This window comes from Rattus norvegicus, chromosome 16, assembly GCF_036323735.1.
Source record: "Rattus norvegicus strain BN/NHsdMcwi chromosome 16, GRCr8, whole genome shotgun sequence".
NCBI classification, from domain to species: Eukaryota; Metazoa; Chordata; class Mammalia; order Rodentia; family Muridae; genus Rattus; species Rattus norvegicus.
The window spans coordinates 52,512,108-52,538,265 of NC_086034.1; the positions used below are offsets into that span (position 1 = coordinate 52,512,108).

General features: G+C 46.4%; 1 protein-coding gene across 13 annotated transcripts in view; it reads right to left on the reverse strand.

Moving 5' to 3' along the window:
• Nucleotides 1-26,158, reverse strand: part of Acsl1 (acyl-CoA synthetase long-chain family member 1) — a 66,241-nt gene that overhangs the window by 24,238 nt on the left and 15,845 nt on the right. For 3 of the 13 annotated variants that reach the window (XM_006253123.3, XM_006253122.3, XM_006253125.5), the window contains exons 2-5: nt 20,078-20,304; nt 8,349-8,466; nt 4,571-4,635; nt 1,058-1,159 (exon numbers count right to left, since the gene is read on the reverse strand). In XM_006253123.3, coding sequence (XP_006253185.1) covers nt 1,058-1,159; nt 4,571-4,635; nt 8,349-8,466; nt 20,078-20,272 — 480 coding nt within the window. In that variant the 5' untranslated portion in view covers nt 20,273-20,304. Of the gene's footprint in view, nt 1-1,057; nt 1,160-4,570; nt 4,636-8,348; nt 8,467-20,077; nt 20,305-20,585; nt 20,733-21,921; nt 22,104-24,780; nt 25,233-26,158 lie in introns of those variants that run through there. The other 10 variants (XM_063275062.1, XM_006253126.4, XM_039094200.2 and 7 more) reach the window with 8 other exon arrangements.

Here is a 26,158-nt window from a genome sequence, read left to right on the forward strand (position 1 = left end):
ATGAAAGACATTTCAGAGGCAGCATCACTAATCTATTCCTTAAGGTAAAGGATTTGTTTTGTGGTTTATGCAGATGATAAAAATTCTACTGACGAAAACAGTTTGGATGTGCTTCTGAGATACAAAAGAAAACCAAGTCGTCCCATGAGACCAAGCTTGGGCCAGTTGTGGACAGTGACGCTTCTTCACATAACATGAGTCCCAGGGATAGAAGGACTTATAAAACAGGACACAGCACAGGGATAGGAGAACCGAGATGCCGTTCTGGACATAAGCAGATATAAGAAAGTATTGCTTGAACTTTTCCAAGCCAGATACTGCTGATTAACTAGCAGTGCTTTAAAAGGAATGCCCCATTTCAAGTCTATTTTTTATTATTTTTAAGTGTATGTGTAGGTGCCTATAAGACCAGGGGAGGTGGGGCTACCAGTAGTTGTGTGCCACCTGGTGTTGGTGCTGAAACTGAAACTCTGGTTTCTGGAAAAAGTGCATGTAAGGGTTTAACCACTGAGCCGTCTCTCTAGCTCACGTCTTTTTTCTTAAGTATTAAGTGTGAGCCTCCATAGCTGACCTGCAGCTGCGTATCTGTAAGTAGAACAGCTCACAGTGCGTATTTCACAGTATTTGAGGTTTGGAAATTTGATCAGAAGAAAGGCTCAGACCTCTCAGGAAGAAGCCTTTGCTACTAACAAAAATGTACCCAAGCTTCTCTGCTATAATTTATTATTAACAATTTATTAATGCCGTTTATCCAGTCTCAGAGGTAGCCCTTGAAGGGAAGAAACTTTTGATTTGACCCTTTTTTCTAAGATTTTTGTTTCAGGACCTGAATTAAGAAAAATCAAAACAAAACAAAACAGAAAAATTAAGAGATGATTTTTTCTTTCTCTTGAAAGTTTAAGAGAGATTCTCAGTTCATCTTTTCATGACTGGAACTTTCTAAGACAAACCACAAAGCCATATACCAAGCAGAAATCAGAGAACGAAGCCCAGTCCCCATCAGCTGCAGGTGGAAACCACGGAGAAGCCAGCACAGCAAGTGGCTCATGGTTAATACCTCAGGTCTGTTCTGAGAAAAGATGCCGATGAACTGCTCTGAGCAAGGTTTGAAACCCTTCTGGATCAGCGCCGAGCCTATGCACTCAGCCATTTCTGCAACCTTCAACAAAGGGAGGCACAAATTAGGAAAAAGCAACATTCTCACTGCAAGCACCTTAAAAGCTCACCAGGTGATGTTCTGGTGTCTCCACTGCCAGCAGAGCTTACAGAGGAGGAGAGCTGTGACTCCCTAAAAACTGCTCGCACAACACAAGGTTTTATTCACCACAATTATTGAGGGTTTGCAGGTCACAGATGAGTACACACCAGGGCCTTCCTATACAAGTATGTTTCTATTTCAGTGTTACAAAATGACAGAGATGACAGGGATACTGTTTCCTTTAGGGTGGGGTGGGGATTACTGCTTGTTAGCAATGCTGGGGAAGAATCCAAGGCTTTATGCACCCTAGACCAGCATTCTGACACAGACCTCGTCCCCCCTTCTTGACTTCTTCGATTGCTGCAGATCAGCCAAACTCACAACCCTACCTCTCCAGCTGCTGAGATGACAGGCATCACCAGGCCTGGCTAGATTTTTCTCTCAGCATTTTTAAAAGACTAGAAAAGTGACCAAACACCTCAAACCTGTCATTTGTATAAATGTAGAAACAGCTTTTTAAAATAACAAAAGAAGACTAGGGCTTTTGTTTTTCCTATTTGTTTGCTCCTTTCTGAGATAGGGTTTCTTTGTGTAGCCCTGGCTGTCCAGGAACTCGCTCTGTAGGACAGGCTGGTCTCCAATATACAGAGATCCACTGCCTCTGTCTCCCGAGTGCTGGGACTAAGGGTGTGTGTCACCGTGCCCAGCTAAGACTAAGCTTTTGTTATTGGCCTCTACAATTTCATTCCTGAGGATTTCTTTCTGGTAAGTAAAACAGTCTTAGAAGGAGATTTTTAAAGACCTATGTGCAAAGATAAAAATTTCAAAACTCACAGCAGGGTGGCTAAGTTAAATGACAAGAACACCCGAAAAGGTACCTGGCAAATATAACCACTGTGAGAAATGCTCCAAGCCCAGGGCAGTGCTGGTAATCATGGTAAGAGGTAAAAGTGTAGATGAAAACATACATCTATCTATCTATCTATCTATCTATCTATCTATCTATCTATCTATCTATCTATCTATCTATCTATCTATCTCTCCATGGCTACCCTCTTGCCACTCCTCATTAATTTCATTAAAATGTAAATCTTAAAACAAACATGGAGTTTGCTATTCTCAACAGTATTTATAAGGTATATCCATGCCAACAGGAAAACCAGCCACGCCTCTCCTTCCCAGGAGTCCTATGGTTCTGGTACACAACGCCATCCCAGCCCTACCTAAGGGAAGCAGCGTTGTCACCCACACTCAGGCCAGGTGACGGCAGAGTGGCAGAGCACCTTTTGTTCCTGCCTGGTTCCCAAGTCTGGAGATTGAGAAATGTCTGGGTTGTTTACAGGGCTTGCTGGGGCCATACACATGTTTATGTTTCTAGAAAGATGGTTCATTTAGCTCTTTAAGAAAAATGGCAAAGAGATTCTTGCTTTCCTAAAAGTCTTGTTAGGCAAGTAAAAAGTAAAGTAAGATTAAGATCTCTGCAAAGCCAAAGCTGGCTCCAGTTAAATCCAGCTCTGTGCCCTCTGCCAAGCCTCCAAGAAGCCTCAGGCTGAACTGCGCACATCACTTGGCAACGCCTTCAGAAAACCTCAGGGATGCTCAGTGCGCCTTGACCACCAATCCACAACAGACACCTTCTTCTCTCACCCACGAATCCATCAGAGTCTGTAGGGTCCTGTCACACACTGCCCTGTGTCCAACACACAGTCTTGCTATAGAGACTCGGGAGACTTGCCATAGAAACTGCCTTGGTGTTCTGAGGTGGTCTCGTTCTGTAGCCCAGAACAGGACTCTGCCTCAGTATATATCTAATCAGCCAGGAACTCACGAGGATCCTCCCAGCCCAGCTTCTCCAGTGCTAGGGACACAGGCACGAGCTAGCACTGACTGATGGGAAAAACTGGACAGAAACTGTTCTGGGCTTTGGTAAAGCCAAACAGAAAGGGAACTCTCCCGTCACGTGAGCTCCTGGCTCCTTCCACAGGCCACAGGCAAGGCACTACAAAGCCCATCTCTCTTGTCTCTCTTGAGAGTCAGACAACTACTACCCAAGCAAAGCACTGGACATTTTGTCTACTCTCTGAGGAGGGAAAAGGAAAAATACAGGGCCTCAGCCTAAAGAGCTCTGACGGGTGCTACTCCCAGTCCGGGTTTGTGGTTCCAAAGAACTTCTCCCTCCATATCCCCCCGCAGACAAGCCTGCTCCTGAGAACACTGAGGGAGAAAGCCAGTTTGTGTTCAAGGGTGTCACAGGATTACCTGGCCCCAGAACAAGCATCAGTGGAGTCTAGGGACAAAAAACCGTTTCCTGGACAGCTGTGTGGGAAAAGGAAGCCAGTTAAACGGCACTGCAGCTGTGCCTGCCCATCCTGAGGCCAGACCGGAAAAGCGGCACCAGCTTTGATTCTGTGTAGTCATAAAGAAAAGGCGACACCTTTCTGCTCTGAGACCCACTACTCACAAACTGACTTCACGACACAGCCACCACAAGCAGCGAAGGGAGTGAGTGCCATGTGTGAGACTATCCAGCTTTAGCTGTGTGCAGACAGACAGGAGTCTCCTCAGGACGCCTGAGCTTCCCTATGGCTGCCACATCAGAGAGTGGGCCAAGGACAGGACCGAAGAGCAGTCGTGGACACGCCCACAGAAGAGGCTCTGGTTGTGTTCTGACACTCACTCTATGTGAGCATGGGCAAGTTACACCTTTTGTGGGATACATGTTTTCCTCATCTATAAAATAGGGGCCCTTCACATTGGGGTTTCTAAGTTTCCTAGCAGCCCCCAGGCAAAGACAAGTCATCTTATGATGGGAGGGGAGCATCTGCTTCTGGAGATTTCTAGAATTTCTAAAATTGTCTGAAATATCATACTTCACAATAATGAATACAGGTGCTTTAATCTGTAAGTTAGCCTCAGTTTCCCTAGATTCTCTACATTCTGTTTCTCCTCAGATGCTCAGTGGAATGAGTTTCCAAAGCCCAGCACACGTCCCACCCAGCCAGCAACCACTCACCAGTACGCTGGACCAACCTACAGAGCCAGTCTTGTGGTTTGAGTCTGAAGTGGTTCCCAAGGGCTCATGTGTTTAAACACTTGGCCCCTAGCTAGTGGAGGAACTCTGGCAAAAGGCTACATGCCGCCATGCTGGCAGCTGTAGGGTTTTGACTGGTCCTGCTTCTTACGAAGTTTGGCTTTCAGGACTATCAACTTGCACAGTCAGGCACCGTGCCTTCTCCACCATGGTGGACTGAACACCCAAAACCCGAGTTGAACACCCACAAACTGAGTCCACATCAACCTCCTCCATTCAGTAGCTTACATTGAGATTCTGGTCACAGACATGAGGAAAGTTACCAGAGCCAGGGTACTTACCTGTTTGTAAGAAATCCACTCATATGGCTGGTTTGGCTTTCTAGAACCTAAACAAGGGCCATCATCTACAAAAAGAAAAAACAGAGATGAGGCAAAAGACGGCCTTGACCTTTAACCTACTCCCGTATCAATTTATTTGCTCTTCTCCTTATTCCTTACAATATCAGGAAGATTCTACTCTTCAGACTAGAAACGCTGAGTTTAGATTAAAAATGGTTTTTTCCCCGGGAGTTTGAAGTGATTTTTATGTTTGTTTATTTGTTCTGTTTCTTTTTCTTTCTTTTTTTAAAAAAAGATTTTATTTATTTATTTTATGTATAAGTACACTGTCGCTGTCTTCAGACACCAGAAGAGGGCATCGGATCCCATCACAGATGGTTGTGAGCCACCATGTGGTTGCTGGGTTTGAACTCAGGACCTCTGGAAGAGCAGTCAGTGCTCTTAACCGCTGAGCCATCTCTCCAGCCCCTTTGTTCTGTTTCTTAAACAGAAGGGGGTGCAATAAAAACAGGAAAAAGGCAAATAGAAATGACTGACATTTTGTCAGTGGTTTTGGGGTTAAGACGAGGTCTTTCTAGTATGTGGCTCTGGCTGTCCTAGAACTCACTCTTTAGACCAGGCTGACCTCGAACTCACAGAAATCTACCTGCCTTTGCCTTCTAAATGCTTGGGACTAAAAGTATGCGCCACCATACCCACTTAATGTCATTTTTAAGAATGTTTAACACGTGACTTTTTCTTTCATGCCAGTGGCTGAGTGCAGAGAGACTACTGTGTTTTAGAGGAGGCAGCCAGCAGAATTTCTAAGGAAGCGTCAAGCATTCCAACTCAGAGTGAAATATTCACCTACAGGCCCCGTGTTGGGGTAGGGTGTGCAGGAGATAGGCTTTTGAGAAGCGATGGAGTCCAGTCCTATGGACTGTGAGCTCATCACTGGGTTAATCCCTTGATGTGCTTATAATGCAATGGCAGCACTGGGAAACATCCTTGAGGATAATTTCTTGCCCTGGCTACTTTTTGCATCCTATTCCAGCCCCAATGACTATCCCCAATCCCCCAAAGAGAAGAAGGGAAGAAACATGACGAGGTCACAATGTCTAGGTTCACCAGTCCGCTTCTGAATTGGTAAAGGTTTTCTGATTTGAGATGGCGACTTGGGAGAACTGGCAAGGAAGACAAGAGAGTGGCTTCACCAGGGCCTAGACAAGACAATCACCTAGGTTTATGCCTAGAGAAGTGTGGCACACAAGTGGATTCAAGTAACAGTCAGGAGCTGGGAAAATGGGAGGGTACAAAAGCTGGGCTCACTGATTTCTCTGTTATCCTGATAAACAGACCTGACAGAAACAGTCTTTCTTCCAAGAACTGCTTCAGCTTAAAGCACCGTAACCAAGGCTGGGAGGGTAGGTGCGGTCATCAGTACCACTTCTCAGATGAGAGACCCGTCAGCCTTAGGAACCAATGCCATTTTATTCCTCAAGATCTAGGACTGGCAAACTGCGGGCAGGGCCGCAATGAGCCAATGGATGTTGCTGTGCACAGTGTTAGTGAGCACGGCCTAACTCGCCCGCCCATGCATGCAGAAGCAGAGACTGTGGCCCAGAAAGCCCTAAGCCTAACGTATGGACTGTTGGCTCTTTACAGGCACAGCACACTGATCCCAGCTCTACAACCGTCAAGCTTGAGTGCCAGCTCGCCGGAGAACTTGAAAAGCATCCATGCCAGGCCCTGCTGTAAGAATCTTTTGATATAACTGGATAAATGTGAGCAAGAATTTCAGTATTTTTAAAAACGTGCTCCCAGGCAGCACTGATATACAGTTATGTGCACCTTAAAAATTTGAGGTTTAAGAGGGCGAGAGAGATGGCCCGGTGGTTAAAGCACTGGCTGCTCTTCCAGAAGACCTGGGTTCAATTCCCAGCACCCACATGGTGACGTATATGTATCTCCAGTTCAATGTGTCCACACTCTCCCTCTTCTGGCTCCTGTGCGTACTTCATGTAAACAGTACACAGGCAAAACATGCTCGTAAAATTCACTTTAAAATTTTTAAATTATATTTAAAAAGCTCTTGGCTGACTTCTCCTGCTCCTGAAGAAACTTCCGACCATCCACTCAAAATGTTTGCTCATCTGTAAGATTTTAATCCTGAGACATCCTACGAACAATAAAGTTTAGGATTAAATGCTTCTTGATGGAAAAAAGAAGCATTGACTTAAAAGCAGCTGCCTTTAATGAGTGTATGTTAAGAGAGCGTGAGCTTCCTTCTGTGATTTATTGAGGATCACTCATTTTCCATTTAGACAGGTGACAACAGAGTGGGCAGTTGTCTCACTGCCACAAGTACAGTGTAAGCTGCACACTCCTAGATAAACCCATTCTCTGCCTCCAGAGGCAAGGCTGTGTATAAATTACAACACATATTTTCATGCAGCTTAATGCTGGCTGACTCCTTCTTCTCAGGGAGACTTACCGTCATAGATAAACTCAGACCTTGATACTAACTTCAAAAAGTCCATGTATGGACTGATAGACAAGGAAGTCTTGTCTTTACAGTGGGCTAATAAGCCTTTTATAGGAATGTTTGTCTGAACACAATAGGCTGAGTCATCGGACCATACCACTGTTGTGCACTAAATGGCAGGTACTTTGAGTACACACACACTGCTTGCAATGTATCGTGGGGCAGACAGAAAGCAATCTCTCTGGTTCTTAACAGGAAAATCACAATCATACAACCAGTGGCAAAAATAGAAGCTAAAGTGTGGATCTTAAAATCTATTTCTAAGCTGGGCAGTGGTGGTGAACGCCTACAATCCCAGCATTTGGGAGGCAGAGGCAGGTGGATCTCTGAGTTTGAGGTCAGCCTGGTCTACTGTGAATGAGTTCCAGGAAGGTCAGGGCTAGCCTTCCCTCCCCCCTCCCCCCAAAAGATCTATGTCTGTAGATGACCTTAGGAAAAGCAAAAATAATCCTTAAAAAGAATGTGTCTTTCTTCATGGACAATATATTGAGTATCTAGTGTGGACAGGTCCTATGTCAGTGCTGCAGGGAGGGCAAGTGGCAGACCATGTTCTCAAGGAGTACAGGCTGGAGGGCAAAATCAGGCCAAGCCAGGCTAACACCTCTGTATGTGAAGGGAGTGTTGCAGAGGCAGAGTTTCCATGCTGAGAGGAAAGGGGGATGGTGCCCCACTGGAGCCAGGAGAGAAATGATAGACTAGGAAGACATTTGTTTATAGAGAGAAAGACATGAAATCAACAGGGTTAAAAGACCACTAACAGGTCAAGACCAGTGAGTGGGAGTGGCCAGGGCAGGATTATGATGTGTGTGGAGGAGGACTGATTCAGGGTGGGGGGATGGAGAGAGGCTGGAACGGAGGCAGGTGATGGATAGATAGCAAGGGTTCTCTAGGGTGTTTCTGATGGGTGAACTTCCCTGCAAAGTCAGTATTTCTCTCACAGTACAGATGTTAATGGTCCAGTAAGTAAATGACAGGTCAGGGCCAATGAAACATTTACTTTCAACTACAGGAAACATTGTAGCCCAGTACATGCAACTCTCCATTAAATATAGGATGCATTGTCCCTATGTCAGAGAACATCTGGAGAGCCCTCTAAACTTTGAGATTGTTTCCCAACACATTACAGGAGACAGAACACAAACAATGCTGGGTATGTGAAACACTGGCAGATGTGCCCTTCTGAAAGGAAGGCTGCTCATTCCTCATGAGAAGCAACAGTGAAGTGTCAGTCCCAGTATGCAGCTATGCACTTACTTGACACCTGAATCCCCCTCTGGAAGCCATCGTACATCGTTCTGACATCGTCGTAGTAGTACAGCAAGAGCTTGTCGTCCTCAAGGACTGCTGATCTTCGGACACCCTCAGTAGTACCCTATTGGGAAGGACCGGGGTAGCAGGGTGTTAGCAAGAAGCCCACAGCATGGTGCCTTTAAAGAAGTGTTATGTTGTGGCCAAACGACCCTAATCAACATGCCAGTATTTCCCGAGGCTTGTCACCTATCTGTCATACAAACACACCTAAAAGCTTCCGTCCTAGCAATTCTCAGGTAGATAATAAATACACGGTAATGACTAGTGGTCTTGACACTGTAAAACTGCTCCCTGTTCCTATTTCACCTTCAGTAACACTGTCAGTACATGCCATCTCTATTTGTCAGTTAGCTGTAGAATAAATACAGGCTGTTGTGCAGTGACTAGCGCTGAGTGAAGGAGTGCTGACGTGCTGATAGTGTACGTCAGCCGGTCCCTTGAAGAACTTCGGTGACTCTGGAGAAGCAAGGCTAAGTACATGGCCATGAATAGAATCTTAGGGAAAGAAAATGGAGAGGATAGAGGAGGAGGAGGAGGAAGAGAGGGAATAGGGGGAAGAGTTGCTGCTGCTCACAAATTTCTAAGGACCTGTCCTGGCAGACAAAGCCAAAGAGAGAGCGAGGACAACAGAAAAATGCCCCCACTACTTTACAGTCCTTAAACTGCATCCACCAGAAGAATGTAAGAAGATGCTACTCGGCTTGGGAGGAAACAAGAGAGCGCTCAATTTTATGTCCATGAGTCACCTACACTTGAGGTTCCCTGTTCTCTCTCATTACCGACGGTAACACAATCCATTAGGACCTTCAGTCCCTTAAGTGGCATCTCAGGGTTAAAAATCACTGGCTACTGATTATAAGTCTGAGCAGATGCAGGTCCTCCCAGGTGTTTATTTGCAGCTGGGACAGGTGTGCGTCTGCTGCTGAACACCTTCTGCTAAGGTGACTCCACCTGCTGGGGCCTGAGTCCAACTGCCACGCACAGGGCAGGGAGTCAGTTCTCGGTCTCCTGCAGCAGCAGCAGGAGCTGAGCTAAGACCATACGCATATACATACGGCGGTCCAGATAATCACAGGAACCCCTCAGACATTCTTTCTACACTGGTAGATAAGGGCTCAACTACTGGGTGAGAGTCTACTTCTTATTTCATGGCTCAAAGAGGGCCCTTCACATTTACAGCACCAGGGAAATCCTTGAGGGAAATTAGACAAGAGAAGAGAACTTCCAGCACCACAGGAAAGGATTGTCCAAAAAGTGGAAGCAATCACTCTGGCTTGAGGTTTGATGAAAGAAAACAGGAAACTGTCCCTAGCAAGTGGGGTCAAAGAGCAGTCAGAGTTGAGAGGCTCAGGGTTCAGGAAGAGACAACACTGAGGCTTCCTAGTGAGAAGTCTACCTAAGGCAGAACCAAAACAAACAAACATACATCAAGGACAATTTGGAAGAGAAGACAGGGGGTCAGAAAAATAGGGAACCAGGAAGGAGATGAGAGGAGGGGCTGCAGGGAATGGGGAAGCAGAAGGGCCATGCGCCATAAAGTACTACCTCTTTGCCCTGGGCCCACCCTACTTTCCCCACCAAGTGAAGGGCAAGCAGTCTGGCTGCTCATGGGGAGGTCCTCATGATACTCTGCTCAAGAGTATCATGGTGACCTGGAACCATTCACAGCATTTCTCAGTACAAGATCCTCTCTTTAAAAGCAACCATGAGATCTGCATTCCAGAGCAGCTCACACAGCTGTCAGTGGGACAGTTGGGAGGACGTAAGGAAGGCAGGGGAGCCTGGGACTTGTGCTATGGTTTGAATCGGAAATGTTCCCAAAGCCTCATGTTTTCAATGCCTGTTCCCTAGCCAGAGCTGTCATTTTGGAAGGCTGTTGAGAGCAACAAAAGAGTTTTCCTAGGGTGCTTTGCCAGCACAGAGCTCCAAACAAATATGTTTTTCCAGGTTCTCCCACCTTGGAACCAAGAGGCCACTGCAGCCATGGTGCAAGGGGGCAGAGCAACTGCTCAAGCTGACAGCAGAAACTTGGTGTTATTCATGTGGTCCTAGTTTCGTGAGCATGCAGCATGGAAGAATTGTGGTAGCTTCCAACAAGGTGTTGAAGATAATCTTGTGAACCAGGCAGGGTTCCCATGAGTCCCAAGGTTCACAAGGGTCAGAATTGCTGCAAGGAGCCCCCAAGGTCTGTGGATGACGTGACGAAGGTGAGACTAAGTTCCAATGGAGTTCCAGGATGTTGGCGATGACAAGAGCATCTACAGCACATCTATGTGCCGAGGACAGCTGTAGCACAGAATAGAGCCAGGCCAGGATGGCAGCTGTGGAAGACACACGTGGAAGAGACAGGCTTCCCAAGCCTACTGCAGCACACATCACAGCAACATGTGCCTCTCATGCTGGACATGGAGCTACAGGATTTGATGTTTGCCCTGCTGGCTTTGGGCCTGTCCTTTCCCCAGCCCCACTATGTCACCATTCCTCCCTTTCCGAATGGGGGTTTTGACTCTGTGTCATGGTATACTGGAAGTGTACAGTTTCTGTATTTCCTAGAAGCTCATAGCTAAAAGACTGCTTTGGGTCTCAGTGAAGATTCTGGAATGTGAATTTCTGGACAGTGACTAAACTGTGGGCTGTGGGACTCTTAAGTTGGACTAAATGTATTTTCTGTTGTGAGATGGCCATTAGCCTTTGGCGGTCCAGGGGTAGAATGCAATGTTTTGAATCTGGACTGATAGCCCACAGACTCATGCTTTGATGATGGGTTCTCCAGTTAGTCACTCTAAAAGAGACTTAGGAACCTTTAGTAGGTGGGGCCTAGCAGACAGATGTGGATGACCAGTGTAAGTGTTTTAAGGTGTATCTGGGTCCCAGTTTCTGGCTGGCTCTCTGGTTTCTGTCTCTGGGAACATGACAAGCTTCTGCAGCCACAGTGAACTGAATGCCCCCACTGCCTTCCCTGCTGTGGCGAAGGAAAGCTCTTGAGACTGTGAAGCCATTTTTATTTCTTCCCTTAAGCAGCTGTGCCAGATGTTGGCAGTGCAGAATTAACTAATACATCTTATCCCCAAGTGGTCAGAGAGCCTCCAAGGAATCCTGGCAAATCAAAACAATACAAGAAAAGACAAGGACACACAAGAGTAGGTGTGGACCCTGAGGGGCAGGTATAACAGGTCTGTCTTTGTTAGAAATAAGTTCTGGATCTCAAAGAAAGAGACTGCCATTCCCTTGAAGTAGTCAGAGGAGGCAGACTTTACTCTTGGTCAGTGGTCACATACTAACGGGGAACACAGAGACAGGCTTGCACTTGGTAGTGGTGACGTGTCCTTACCCCATTGGTGAGAGACAACCTCACGGCCTTATTTGATTAGCTAGTCTGTATTAGAGTCACAAAATTCCTGGACTGCAGCAGGGGGCCTTTGTGTAAACAAAGGTTTTATCAGGCTGGAGAGGTGATTAAGAGATTTGCATAGAAATCTTAAAGGGTAGACAAGATAAAAAGCTTTATAATATTTAATAGAAAAGACTCATTTAATATTTCTTACATCTTAGATACCCAGGTCTACAAAATGTAGACTGACATTTGTTGGGAAAGAGATGATGAAGGTTGGACCAGAAACTCGTGGTTGAGATCGGCCAACAGGGTTTCAACAAGTCAGGCACCCAAGTCCAGCCCTAGAGTCTGAGAAGCAGAATCCTAGAGACAAGTCCTCAGTGCAGGAGTAGTGAAAGTCCAGCACTACAGAAAGAAACCCACCACAAGTATAAACGGTGATAGAAAACGTTGTGGGAAGAGTCTAGAGAGAAAAAGATTTATGTGGGAGGGGGCAGGAGCCATGAGCACCATGATCTGCCATCTAACAAGAAAGGGGAGAATCAAAGCATGGAGAGTCACAGACCCGAGTCCAGGGCAAGTCTGAGAAACACAGGGCGTTTCCTTAGCTAGTGACGAGCATGGCCACCCGTCAGGAGAACTCTGTCTGCTTCCCAACCCTCCAAGCGCTGCCCTAGAGCAGAGGCTTTCAAAACTCGGGTTGTGACTCTTGGGGGTCAAATGACCTTTTCACAGGGGTGGCATGTCAGACACTTACACACGCCTCAGAACAGTAGCAAATGACAATTGTGAAGTAGCAATGAAATAATTTTATGTTTGGGGTCACCACAATGTAAGGAACTGTATTAGAGGGTTGCAGCATTAGGAAGGGTGAAAGCCATTGTTTTAGAGGGTCACTGAATAACGAACCTTTAGCTAAAGATTTCTACTTGGTTTAAGCCTTCAGTGTTACTTAATCTTCAGGTGTGGGGACAGATGGAGATAAAACCAGCAAAGCAAATTGGAAGAGGCTGACTGCGCTCCCAGTGAAGCCATCATCGCGACAACATAACCCAAGGATAAGGTGTTTATAGTATTCTAATTATTAGCAATTAAACTAATTAGCAAAAGCTTGATAATAAAGCAGTAAGGAGATGCCCAAGAAGAGACATGGAGTATAGGGTGCAGGTGAGACTGGGCAAAAGGCCCCACTGCCCTTCGACTGTAAGGGAAGGGCCATGACCTGGAGAACACAATGTGTAGGGATGTGTAGGGGGACCAGACAACAGGAAGCACTGAGTTTTGCAATTCACTCTATGGATGATCACAGATTCCCCTAAAAAAATCGTCGTCTTGGATAGGTGGAAGTGTTCCCTTTCTTACTGAATAAAAATGCTGCTTCCCTGGGGTCCTCTCCTCTCAGCATTATACTTGCCACTGACATCTGCCACTTGGCATGTGCCTTCCCTGCCCAGTCCACCAACTCGTATTTCTTTTCAGGATTAAAACTGCTTTTCAGCAACACTAGGTTTTAAGTGAGATCTCTTAAAGGCCGGCCTGTGGGGGGAACCTACACTCCAGTGACCTCTGACTGGTAATGGACAAAGTATTTAAACAACATCGCTAAACAGTCTTACCAGGTGAAGGACAGAGGCGGCGGGGCCAGGGTCATGCTTACTGTTTAACCAGAAAACAACCCTTGAGCTTTATTCCTAGAGGCAAATCGGGGTCAGAAGTGTCACCCCACAGGCAGGGCTGGATCTCCACCAGCTGAGGGAGTACTTATGGAGTCTCCCACAGCCTGCCACCTCTCAGTAAGGATGGGCTTGCTGATGTCTTCTCCCTTCCTGTTTACAAGGCAGTGAGGCAGAGTATCAGATCCAACTAGCCTGGTGTAGGGTTCTGCAAGCAGGCTGAGCAGACAGAGTCCAGACAAACATCACCCTCTAATCCTCAAAGCCCTCGGTGCTTTTCAAACCTAGTTAATTCTCTACTTGCTAATTTCCTGTGTGGCCCACTCTTCCAGTCAGAGGATCCGTTGAGGAGAAACTGGGGTAGAGACAGCACATGACCAAGTATCACCAGAAGAGAACTCAGCACACACTGCTCTGGTAAAGACTCTGTCTAGCTATGCAGGGCACACAAGGCACTGGGCTTCACCTCTGCCTGGCCAAACGGGACCACAGCTCCCAGTCCTACCCCATGTGACTGACTACTCGGATGTTGGTGTACACTAGGGATTTTTGTCAGGAAGCAAATAGCAGTGACAATTCTCCCCCTCCCCCCAATTTGGCACCTGTTAGCCTCATTGGTGGGGGGTGCTATTTTAAAACTTAAATATTATAGAAATTATTTGTCACTTCGGTGTGCATATATGTCTCTTGTCTAATGAAGCCTATAGCAGGTGGCATCATTTGTACAAAATCACGCTGTCAGACCCGGTTTATTATATTCCTATGCAATTAACTCTCACTTTTCTTGGTTATGGAGAACTTAGCAACATTGCCATAGGCAGGCATACATATAATATGTACATACATACATATAACATATACACAAACATATATAATATATACATTCATACACATATTTCATATGCATTGTTGTTTGGGGTTCATTTATTTATTTTTATGTGTATGAGTGTATCTACAAATGGTTGTGGACGACCATATGAGTGCTGGGAACTGAAACCCAGTCCTCTGTAAGAACAGCAAGCACTCTTAACCACCCCACCATCTTTCCAGCCCCAACATGTAGCTTTTTTAACACTAATAATCGACTGCTCTCTTTCCTAAGACATCCTCCTAATCCCTCTGTAGCCTAGAGATGGTGTGAAGACCAGGCGATTTGCCCTGAGCTGCCAGTCATCCCCACCTTCACCCACAGAGCCTCCAGGCCACTGCCACTGCTCATGACCAGCCTGACCCTTCCTTCTCCCTAATCCAAAGCCCCGGGTGTCTGCTGCATGTATTCTGAAGTCAGCAGACTGCTCATACAAGTACCTTAAATTGAGGTTCCAATAGATGGGTATAAAGAGAACAACATTCAGAAAGGTTTTCATGTTATTAAGAAGTCTGTTAAGTTTGAGAAAGGTGCTGAAGTCACCTAAAGGTGGGAAAATACCGACGCCTACAGACTTCCAGCAGACCTCCATGATCAGAGGCACCGGGAATGCTTGCTTTCCCTCTTATCCCCAGTCTCGTGAAGACTGCCTGCTGAAGACTCTACCGGATGCCCAAACCCCCTTCAGGAAAATGTGTTCAGAAACTCTCTGGGTTTGTGTGAGGGCAACCCTGGGCTCATCTTTATTCGACCACTTGGACAATTATCAAGACCAGGAAAGAACAGGCTATGGGAAACTGTGAGCAGGATCCTGCAGTGACAAATAGTAGGCCAAAGAAAGTGGCTGCCTGAGAACAGGGCCCGCAGACAATGACAGACAGGAAGCCAGAGTTTTGATGTACGAAGGGCTTCTGAAGCCTGGTGTCCCACGGAAGCCTCCAGCCCTGCACATGTCCACCAATGGCTCTCTGTCCCAACACCCAGAGGTGAGAATTAGTTTATGTCTACCAATGACTGCAGAGCAGTATTTATTACGTCAGATTTATAAATAGCTGTAGAAATAACCACATGCTGCCATGGTCCCTAATATCGCTGTTTCGCTCAGTACACAATTGTTACTTCCCCTTCAGTTAAAGTCACTTGTCCTCATCTTACAACTAAGTGGCTCTGACATTTCCACAGACCTTCAGGCTTCTGTCGGAGGTAGCCAGAGACAGCACAATTCAACCCCAATCTCGTTCCATAGCAGCTTCCACTCCAGTTTGATTCTGGCTGTCTGCCTCCCAGCAGTATTTGAGGCTGTCCACGTCAACCAGCGCTCCCTGGCTCTGAGCTTGTCACGGGCTTTCCAGGTCAAAAGGGCATGGCCAGTCTTGGGAATTTTGTCATCATTACCTTCACAGGGCTGGACTTATTTTATTGATGCAAGCATGGAACAAATGTGTTTTCATAAAAATGTACAAGTCCATGACCTGCTTGGTCTCTTGTGCTGAGGAAATTGCTTATGCCTGTGTGTAAGTGGGCCTTCACACTTATACATGGGTAAAGACTGAGTGTGTGGAAGAATGCTCCGACCGACCACATGGAAAAACCTCATTCTACAACATGTTCCACAGATAAGTCTAAGTATGGACCAGGTCACTGTTTCGTGCTGCAGTGTGTACCAGAGCTCTTATTTTAACAATGGTACTTGACCTCTGTCACAGATAGAGGTCCCTGAGCACTTCCTCTCGCTGGACAGAGGCTTCACACGGACAGCAGCCCGTCCTGTCCCGGGATTATGTACATCCTGTATCTGAAGCTTAAGTACTTGCTGAATGAATGCAAGTCTGACAACTGGATTCAGTGAGTGGAAGGAACTGCAGGAAAAGCGGCACCCTCTGTGTTAGACTCAGGTATGAGGAGGACCCGCTAGCACGCATCCCAAACACCGTATCATTTTCTGTGGAGCTAAGTCACAGCAGCTTTGAACCCAAACAAAGTAACAAGCCTAGATACTGAATCTACTATGGCCTGTGGTTTGGTCACCAGAGGCAAATTCCACTGTAAGTTCTGATAGCCTAAAAACTGTTTTAGAAAGGCTAAATGCCTATAAGTATAACTAACTGGAGGGAAAGTAAAGCTAGTCTCCACTGAGCTGCCTTCTGCCCCGTGGTAGTCGCAGGCCTCGCTAACCTAAGGCAGGCAGCGCACTCAGTACTAGTGTGCGCCTCTCTCCTTCCTACTGCCCGCTGCAGTGATCCAGTGATTCCCCAGATCTCTCTCGTCTACACTTTGCAGCAGGTTATGTCCCCTATCCTTGGAGCCTCACAGGTGGGCCGACTTTCTCTCCAGCCATATCTGTGTCCAATCTGCATCAAGGGTAGGTCCAGGATAGACAGAAGCACTGGTGTTTCACAACTCTGTGCCTTCCTCCATTCTCCTCCACACCCAGCCTTCAGATTCTTCAATTTGCAGTCTCAGAAACTAACCACCATTTATCTTTCTTTGCTTCTGTTTTGTTTTGACAGGATCTTGCTTTGTAGCCAAGGCTGCCCTCAAGCTTGTGATTCTCCTATCTCAGCCTCTTCCTTGAGTGCTAAAGGCACAGGCCTAACATGTTCATTTTCAGAAGAACCTCTGCCTGAGTCCCAAGGCTCCAGCATGGATCCTTCATATTTTCCTGGACCCACCTAGTCTTCCTTTACACGGTAATCCACTCTCCTCCCCAGAGCCCTTGTTCTAACACAACTGACTAACACTGAACACACCACAGGCCAAGCCGGTGGATGTCTTCCAAGCTGTGCTCGACAGGGTTGTTATTTATGCTTTTCAGATATAATGTGTGGAGGTTAGACGAGGCATCATGCCTGTCATGTCTCCGTCTTCCAGGCCCTTCTTGTCAGGTTCAGAGGAAACTCCACTTCTCCAAACTGATGCTCAGACAAAAGCCAGCATTCCTCAGGAACTTATGAAGCCTGTTTTGCTATTTCCCATATCACTGGCAGAAGGGAACTCAAACTTAGGAAGGACAGGCGAAGAAAATAAGAGACCATGTATATCAAGTACAAAAGTAGTTTAAACAACAACTCACCCTCACAACCCCCTTTTTAGATGCCTGTTCATAGTAACTGAGTAGCAGAAGCAGCAATCTGCAGCAGGAGTTCCTCCCGGCCCTGAGGGGTAGGCTGGCCTTTAGGTCACCAAGGCTCACCACAGGTGAGCTGTAACCACACATTTGGGCACAGGGATCTTGAAATAGAGCCTGATGGAGTCATCCTCAGTACAACTACTTGGCAGAGCTGTACTGCCTTTCCTGATGGGTCCACAGTAGGGCTACTCACATCCTCTCCACCACCCTGGTCACAGACAACCTTAGGGTGTGACTTATACAGAGCTAAGGGACAGAGTGGGGGGATGAGCAGCACCTGAACCCGTGTGCACTCATCCGTCTTAGCATCTGTGTAAAGCTGCTGGCATGGAGAAAGTGATAAAAGCCGCGTGAGCTGGGAGGGGCAGGACCAAATGGCAGGTCAGAAAGTGGCGCTCCCTTGCTTTCAAAGTAGGAACAGCACCCCCTCCCCAGTCAGCCCCCAGACTGTTGCCAGGGGTCAGCATACCTTGGGAAATGAGCAGGATTTGTCTTTCTTGCCAACAGAGGCCCACAGAACAATCCATAGTGTAACACTGTGTCTATAACTACTGGGTTCCCGGACTCCCAGTGTGTTTAAACCTAAAATTTTATATTTTAGTTTTTAAAAAGCAAAGCAAGCTCTTTCATAGATCGATTCATGAGATCTCTGAGTTCTGAAACTCAGATGTGAATCTATTATACGCAAAGAAAAAAATCAGAACCCCTGTATACTGAGCAGTAAAGTTATTTCAGTGTTCTGTTTATCTGTAGTTTTAAACTGCTCTTCAGGGAACTTGTATGATTCTTTTAATAAGAAGCAGTCACTTCATGCCAAGACGGAACTTACAAACACACATACACACTGGGTGCTGGAGAGGCGGGTCAGTGAAGAGCACTTCCCATTCTTGTAGGGACTCAAGTTCAGTTCTCACACCCACACGGCAGCTCACGACATCCGTAACGCCATTCCCAGAGAGGATGGCATCATCTTTTGGCCTTTGAGAACAGCTGCATGCGACACTGTACACATACATACATAGACACTCATACACATAACAGAAGCATAAATAAATCTTTCTGCACACGTCCCCACAACATCTCCCCTAGTGAGAACCGGGCACTTCCAACAGTTACTGCTGAATTATTAGTGTCTAAACCTTGCGCTTGTCACCTGCCCTTTAAATAGTGACAACGATGCTACTTGGAATGCCAGGTGCTATGCAGAAGAAGGGAATTCCACAAAACCATGCCAACCTAAGAAAAAATGAAATCCTTCTGGTGGTGTGTGGTAAGCTAGGAGGAAGGCCACTACATTCCCAATGGGAATGGAATAGAGAGCCCAGTTTTCTCAGCAGCCCAGTTTTTCCCTGCCTAAATCTGCCACAAATTACTCACACATTTGGTATATTTTAAGAATTTTATATTAGCAAATCCAAGAACTTGTTTAAAAAAAAAAAAAAAAACCAAAGAACTAAAACCCCGATATCAGCTCAAAGCTATCATTCTAGCCTGGGCTTTCTGTGGATGGCCACACTGGCCTGCTACAGCGACCAATCTGGGGAAAATGTTGATGGGAGACCTTTAACTTCTCCATCTAAAAGTAGCAAATAAAGCAGGTCTGTGTTTCACAACCTTCCTCTGGGCGGAAAGTAATAAACACTGAAGGCTAATTCTGACCAGAGCAGAGGCACGAGAGCAGCTGTGAAGCAGGGGCAGCTGAAGGCTTTCCAGTGCGTATGGGTTTGTCCTTGCTTTGTTTTTTAAAGACTTATTTAGTTAGTTAGTGTATATGAGTCTAAGAAGTCAGTAGACCCCATTACAGATGGTTGTACACTACAGTGTGGTTGCTGGGAACTGAGCTCGGGGGCTTCAGGAAGAGCAACCAGTCTCTTAACTGCTGAGCCATCTCTCCAGCCCCCGGTTTGTTTGCTTCTTTGTGAACTTTGGAAAGAGGCTAGGGAGGCAAGGATGAAGAGACAGGAGCGCTGAGGAGGAACAGTCATAGGAGGGTCTAGAGGCTTCTCATGCCATCCCACCCACGCTCCCCAATCACATACGGCGGGGTTTGGTGTGTGGCTATTGCCTGCCTTCAGTTTGTCCAGGCCACGACAACCTGGCACTCATGACCAAGCACAGGTGCCTTAACTGTTTGTCTCCTCATCCCTATCTGAGACACTGTGGCCATGGTGATCTGTTAAATGCCAGTTTTAGCCTTACCCTATGTGAAACCAGAGTCCCTTTTAAATGTGTGTGAAAGAGTTCTTACAAATGCCACATGCCACAAAAAATATTCCCTGCAACATCTGGTGACTCTTCCCATGGGCCAGGCTCCATGTTCTCTCTTTCCTCCTGGTGGAATTTTTTATTCCCACCGGGAACCTAGCACAGGGGAAGTTGAGGAGATTTCAGGATGTATCTTCAGCGTAACTGTGGAGAGACGCCTAACCTACCTCACCTTATCGTCCCTGTGCCCTGTAATTTGGCTTCTACATGTGTTTACTACCCCACCACCAGCAACTTCTCTTTGTAAACTGCCCTCACCAACCAACCAATGAGGTTAAACATGAAGGGACGCCCAGCAGGCGGGTGTGAGGGTGGGTGGTGTGAGGGCGGGTGGTGTGAGGGCGGGTGGTGTGAGGGCGGGTGGTGTGAGGGTGGGTGGTGTGAGGGCGGGGTGGGACTCACCGTTACTTCCACAGACTGCATGGACAGATCACATGGTGGCTTCAGGGCCTTCGGCCGGGTGGCATACCAGAAGGTGGTGAGCGCTGCAAAAGCCCCGAAGCCCATGAGTGTGTTGGTTGGAAGGGTACGCACGTACTGCCGAATGTCAATCAGCTCTGGCATTCGAAAATACCGGAACAATTCGTGGACTTCCATAGTTCTGTGTTGGCGCTTCTCTAGGCAGAATTCTGTTAGAAGAGAAAGGTGCCATGTTCATTCTGGAGGCTCACCCAAGCCACTCACTAGTGCTATGCTCTGGCCAATCAACACATTAATCCCCAGTCAGATGGGCCAGGTCTTTCCCCCACAGAAAACTTTCATTTTTCTGGTAACATTTTAATCATTTAGTTTGGTTCCATTTCTCCATTGTATTGTGTAAGAAAAAAAGTTTTTATTAGCCACAATCAAAAGATTTGACTTGAAGAATTCTTGCCATAAGATACTCCTATGTCCAGAAAAGAAATTATACCTTTGTCCTTTCCCACCTACAAACACACTCAACCCTCATTATCAAGGCCAGTGGGTAGTGTGAATGCAGAGCATGAACAAGCCCAAACCACCTAAGGGCCATCAGGTGCTGCATCTGCCAAGGTCCCAGAACGAGTTCCCCAACTGGTAAAACAGACCAGCCTAAATTTCAACATGTCTCTCAGCTTCCCAACGGGAGTGGCTACATGTCAGGAGATCCCATGATTGGCTTTTCTAATTAGATTACTTTCCTTCCTATTCCCCAAGATATAACTAAAATGAAAAAAAAAAATTGGTGTGCATTCAGTGAGAATTTAAAACAAATGCCAGAAGAGCAGACAGGGGTCATGGAACTGCATTTGTGAGAAGGCGGTGGTGATGACACACTCTGGAACAAGGGTCTGCCTTACTGGCACTGGAAATAGCTTACCCTCTGCCTTGCTGAATGTCGGTCTGTCTCTGCACATGGAAATAAAGACAGTACCCATAACAGGGAGCTTTTGGTACTACTAAAGGATTCCCAGTGACAGCCGAGGATGGTGCCCCACACACGAAATTGTTCAATCAATGTGATCCATGGTGATCATTTCCCCTACCACAGCTCCCTGATTAGTCCTGAGCTCAGAGCACTGAGTTACCACGATAATAAAAGTGCTTACATGAGAAAGCAAGATACACAGAAGAAAACTAGGTAAATATTAATATAAATCAAAGCCCTATTTTATTGCATCTTATAAGCAATTTATATGGAGAGTCGTCTAAAATAATTAATTGTGCACCAGAGAGAAAGACCAGTTCTAATTTACAAGCTTACTGATGAATGATTGCCTGCAAGGCTGGCTCACAGCAAAGGAAGAAACGGCAGAGCCCAGAGACTGCGCTGAACTCCACAGCAATGCACTAAGCGCTCTCTCTGCTACTCCAAGCTCAGACAGCACACTGTCCTTTGAAAGTGAGGTCACGGGACTGAAGTATTTTTTTGAACTCTAGAAATCATCCTTTCAGATCAAATTCACACTATTATACAAGTTTCCCCCACAGAGTATCAGAGTAACAAGCTGCTTTTCCTAACCAACAATATGACCGGACCCAAGATAATGACGGATTCACCCAACTTGTTCAAGCTTGTGCTATGGCTCAAATTAAGAGTAAGCACACACACACATGTGTATGTGGGTGCATACACACACACACATACACACACACACACACACACACACACACACACACACACACACAGAATCACAAAGTTAACAATGCTAACAGGTAACAGATAAACCAGTCTCTTCAGATTTTAATTCTAGAAAGAAAGTGCTCGTGCCTACAAAAGCACTCACCATCTGTGCCACCGACAGCTGACTGCTAGGTGACACACCACAGCAGAGTCAGAAAAGGGCAGTGAGGATGGGGGCGGGGTGGGGGCCAGGGCAGCTCAGCGGGTGCTTACCAGGCCTGCCAAGGTCTTTCAGGGCATCAGTCACATGCCGAGTCCTACACTGCTGCCCACTGGGCTAAAGGTAACTAGCAGACAAAATCCATTCTTGACTTCTTAGGGGCACAGAGGGTGGAGGATGGGCCAATGAGCAGCTGGGAGGAAAGTCACCCCACCGCTCCACCCATGGGCAGGGAGCAGCATCAGTGAGTGTTGCTGCCAGGGGCAGTTCTTCAAACAGACACTGTTTTCATCTTGTTCGGCTTCCCAATAAGAAGAAACAATGGGTAGGGTTTTTCTGATCTTTGTTTTCAACCACTGAAGTGAAGGACAGGAGCTGTCAGGTGGGATTTCTAACCGCCTGAGACAGCTTGGAGAGAAAGATCCCAAACCACACTCAGCGTAGCTGTTCTAGGTGCTCTCATAGGCACTGAGCCTTCCTGTAACTCTGCTCTAGGTGCTCTCATAGGCACTGAGCCCTTCCTGTAACTCTGCATATCTGAGTGCCCAGGGTGTACCGAACTCCGTGCTCATGATCAGGCCATCTTTTCAATGGGTTAACCACCTAATGAGGAGTAAATAAAATGACATGAGCAAACCTACCAAGCCTCAGGAAAGGCCCTTCTGGGAAACAGAAGCTGACACTGAGACTTCAAGGATAAGCAACTAAAATCAGGCTCAGGTTGTCCTATTGGCACTGGCCACTGAGACTTCACAAACAGTCTTCTCTGTCCTTCATTCTGAGTCTGAGGAGGCATCACCCACCTCGCACACACACCAGGGTCCCTTCTGTCCTCAGTGTTCAGGGAGCCATGGCCACAGCACCAAGATTTGTGGGTTTATAGGAATTGACTACAGCAGAATTACATCCTTGGGTGAGACTATCAAACCACCTAAACAAACAGTCACACACGGGATTAACTTATCTATTTTAAGCAGTGGCAGCTCAGATAGAGAGAGTGCATTATGCAAAGAAAGTTTAATGAGGCTAGGAAGAAAAATGTTTTAAAAACTGAGAATCATTTATAACACGCATGCAAGAACATATTATTAGATGCTAATCTGTAATGCTAAGCATTTAAATCCAGCGAGATCCTTACATTTAGTAGGTGATAAGGACAAGCTATAGCCATTTAATCCATGCTAGGAGCCAGGTACTAATCTGCAAAATTGGTAAGGCTTACACTAGAATGCATGCATGAAGGCATGAAGACGAGAGCACATTATTTAGTTATGTCAAGAACAAATACTTAGCAGTGATCACCTTATAAACCTTTTCTCTTCCACTTGAACGCTGCTAAGGAATAGCTAATCAGATATTTAAAAAAAAGAGGTGGGCGATCAAAATGAGACAGTGTAAACAGCCATTTTGTGCTCCGTGTGAGGACAGATACCATACTTAAGATTAAGTCCTGAAAGGTTTTTGAGCCCTTGCTAATAAATTGCTAAAACCAAGAGACATATATGTTCTTCAGTCAATGGTGTTCTGTTGGGAATTTTCTGGGATTTTTTTTTTTCAAAAGCAAATTTCCATATCTACATCTAGCAGTGCTCAAAGCTCAGGCACATACATCTCGCTGTTATCTGCTAATAACAAGATTCAGTTGGCTTAAAGTCTTAGGAAGACATGTGTCTGAGTGTGGAACATACAGGCTTGCAGACAAGCAGCTGCTCCTCCTGCTACAGCCACTCCTGGCACCCCTCCTCCCCTGCTTACAGAATGTGCCTAGGGGCTGGAGAGATGGCTCAGCACTTGCTGCTCTTCTAGAGGACTGAAGCTTAGCCCCGGCACCCACACTGGGCAGCTCATGACCTGTTTCTCCAGCTCTACAGAATTTCACCTTTCCCTGGCCTGTTGGCACCCACATACATGCAGCATACAATACAGACAAAAACGGACATTTTAAAAAAGCATTTCTCAGCTGGCCTGCCTGAAATCCTCTAACACTAGAGTCAGAAACCACAGGATGATGGGAAAGTAACAACAATGAAAGAGAGTGCCCCAAGCTCAGCAAAGAACAGGAAGAGAGGGTGCCTCTGGGTGTGTGTGTGTGCAGAGACAGGGAACAGGGGAGAATGATGCAAACTCGATGGGGTGGCTGTCAAAACCCAGCCACGCTGGAACCCTCTGCCAAAGCTTGAATGGAATCACCATTTAACTAGATTTACTTAGTGCTTCAAGGAGTTTTCACATCCTGCATCTCTCTGGAACATCGTCATATAAAATGACCATGAGGAAAACCAGAGCCAGAAACAGAAAAGGCTTCTCAGAGATGTCTGTCGGAGCAAGACACTAACCCGACCCTAAACCCAATTTACATGAAACGCTCTTCCTCTTGGCTATCCCGACCCGCTCACTGAGAACATATAAACGGACAGCTACACAAGGACGGCAAATACCCTGCCTTCCACCAGCAATACTGCTATGTGTTAGAAGACCCAAATCTGAAATCCGCTTGCATTCTCGACGGCTTACAGAAATGCTACCTCGGATCCCGTCTCCCTGGCCTCTGCACATATGGGTTCAGTGCCTACTGTACACAAAGGTTCACCCCTTACCACTATGTTTGCATTACAGAACAAAATGTAGCTCAGAGCCAGAGATGATCCACAGGGGCACTGTTCTCCCTAAGGACACGGGGAGACGGGCGTGTGCACACTCACACGCCCACACACACACACATACACACACACACACACACACACACACGCACGCACGCACACGTGACGCTCAAGTCCTGCAGAGTAATACTCTTCTACTTACAGTAGCATTTTATTCTCTGCTTGTGATCTAGATGTTTCTCTCCTGCGGACGGTCCTCGAGCTTCCATTAAGCTGAGTAACAGCAGTTTGATGGAAGGTCCCACTAGGAATGCAGACCTCAAACAAACCCACACAAATTGCACGTTTGCCCGACTGCAGCAAATTGAGAAGTCCTGACATCTTTCCTTAATGCAGCAAGCCAAGCTGGCACAGTGCTGCCATTCCCTGCCCCACCTCCTCCCCTGACACAAGAAGCTATTTACAAGGCTGAAAGTGCCCCCTTTGTCCTGTACGAGCTGGGCAGAGCTCAGGCCCCAGGAGGAACAAGAGAGGGGCAGCGAGGCCATTTGCTGCTCTTTCAGTCTGCCACTCCAGAGTCACTGGAGCCGTGCTCCCTAACCCGGGCTGGCAAGCTACCTAAAGCTAGATTTGTTTAAGCCATAGCCTAGGAACCAAAGAACTGTCCCCTGGAGAGAAGGGAGCACTGACTATTAAACAGATGGGAGTTGCCAGGTTGAGGGGAGGCAGGGGCTGCTGACCAAACCCCATGCCATGGGACTCTCCCACACCTGTGTCCCATCTTATTAACCCAGGGGACTACTTAGGTGATTCTCGGACCCTCTGCACAAGTATACATGTGTCTCCACAGAGAACCCATTACTCTCTCCCGCCACTTTGGGGCTTTTCCGGTCAATCAACTATAAAAATACCTTAGACCAATGAATGGGATTTTCATTTTTATTAAAGTGACTGACCTTTGATTACCAAGTTAATTTCCACAAGTATCCTGTGCACTGTATGGGTGCATCAGCCATCCATTAAAAAGCCTATGGCCTATGGCTTAGGCAAGAAATATAGGTGGGGCATTTGGGAGGAGAAAATATTTGGGGACGGAGCCCGAGGTAGGAGTGCCTCCCAGAAAGAAGTGAGGAGCTGGATGCATGGTACCTGAGAAGAGGTAAGCAACCAGTCACAGGGCAAAATGTAGGATAAAATAATTGGGTTATTTTAGTTAGGATCTAGTCAGGGCAGAGCTATATGGCTATGGTATTTATAAACATATTTTGAGTCTGAATCTTATTTCTGGGAACATGGAGCTGGAAGAAAGAACCAGGGTGTAACTACAACCTGAAGTGGAGATATCTTTTTAAAAACTTTACTAATTTTGTGAAATAATGGAGTCAGGTTGAGTACTCCTGTACTCAGGCTTTCTGCCAATCTCTCCTACAGTTCTCAGAGAAAGAACTGAATACACAACACATTTAGAATCAAATATAATGCGCTACTATTTTTATCCAGTAAGAGTAAGGCTATAACAGTGGTTATAGGTCATACATGCAACACCCCCAGTATATCCCAAACATAGTATATCAACTTGA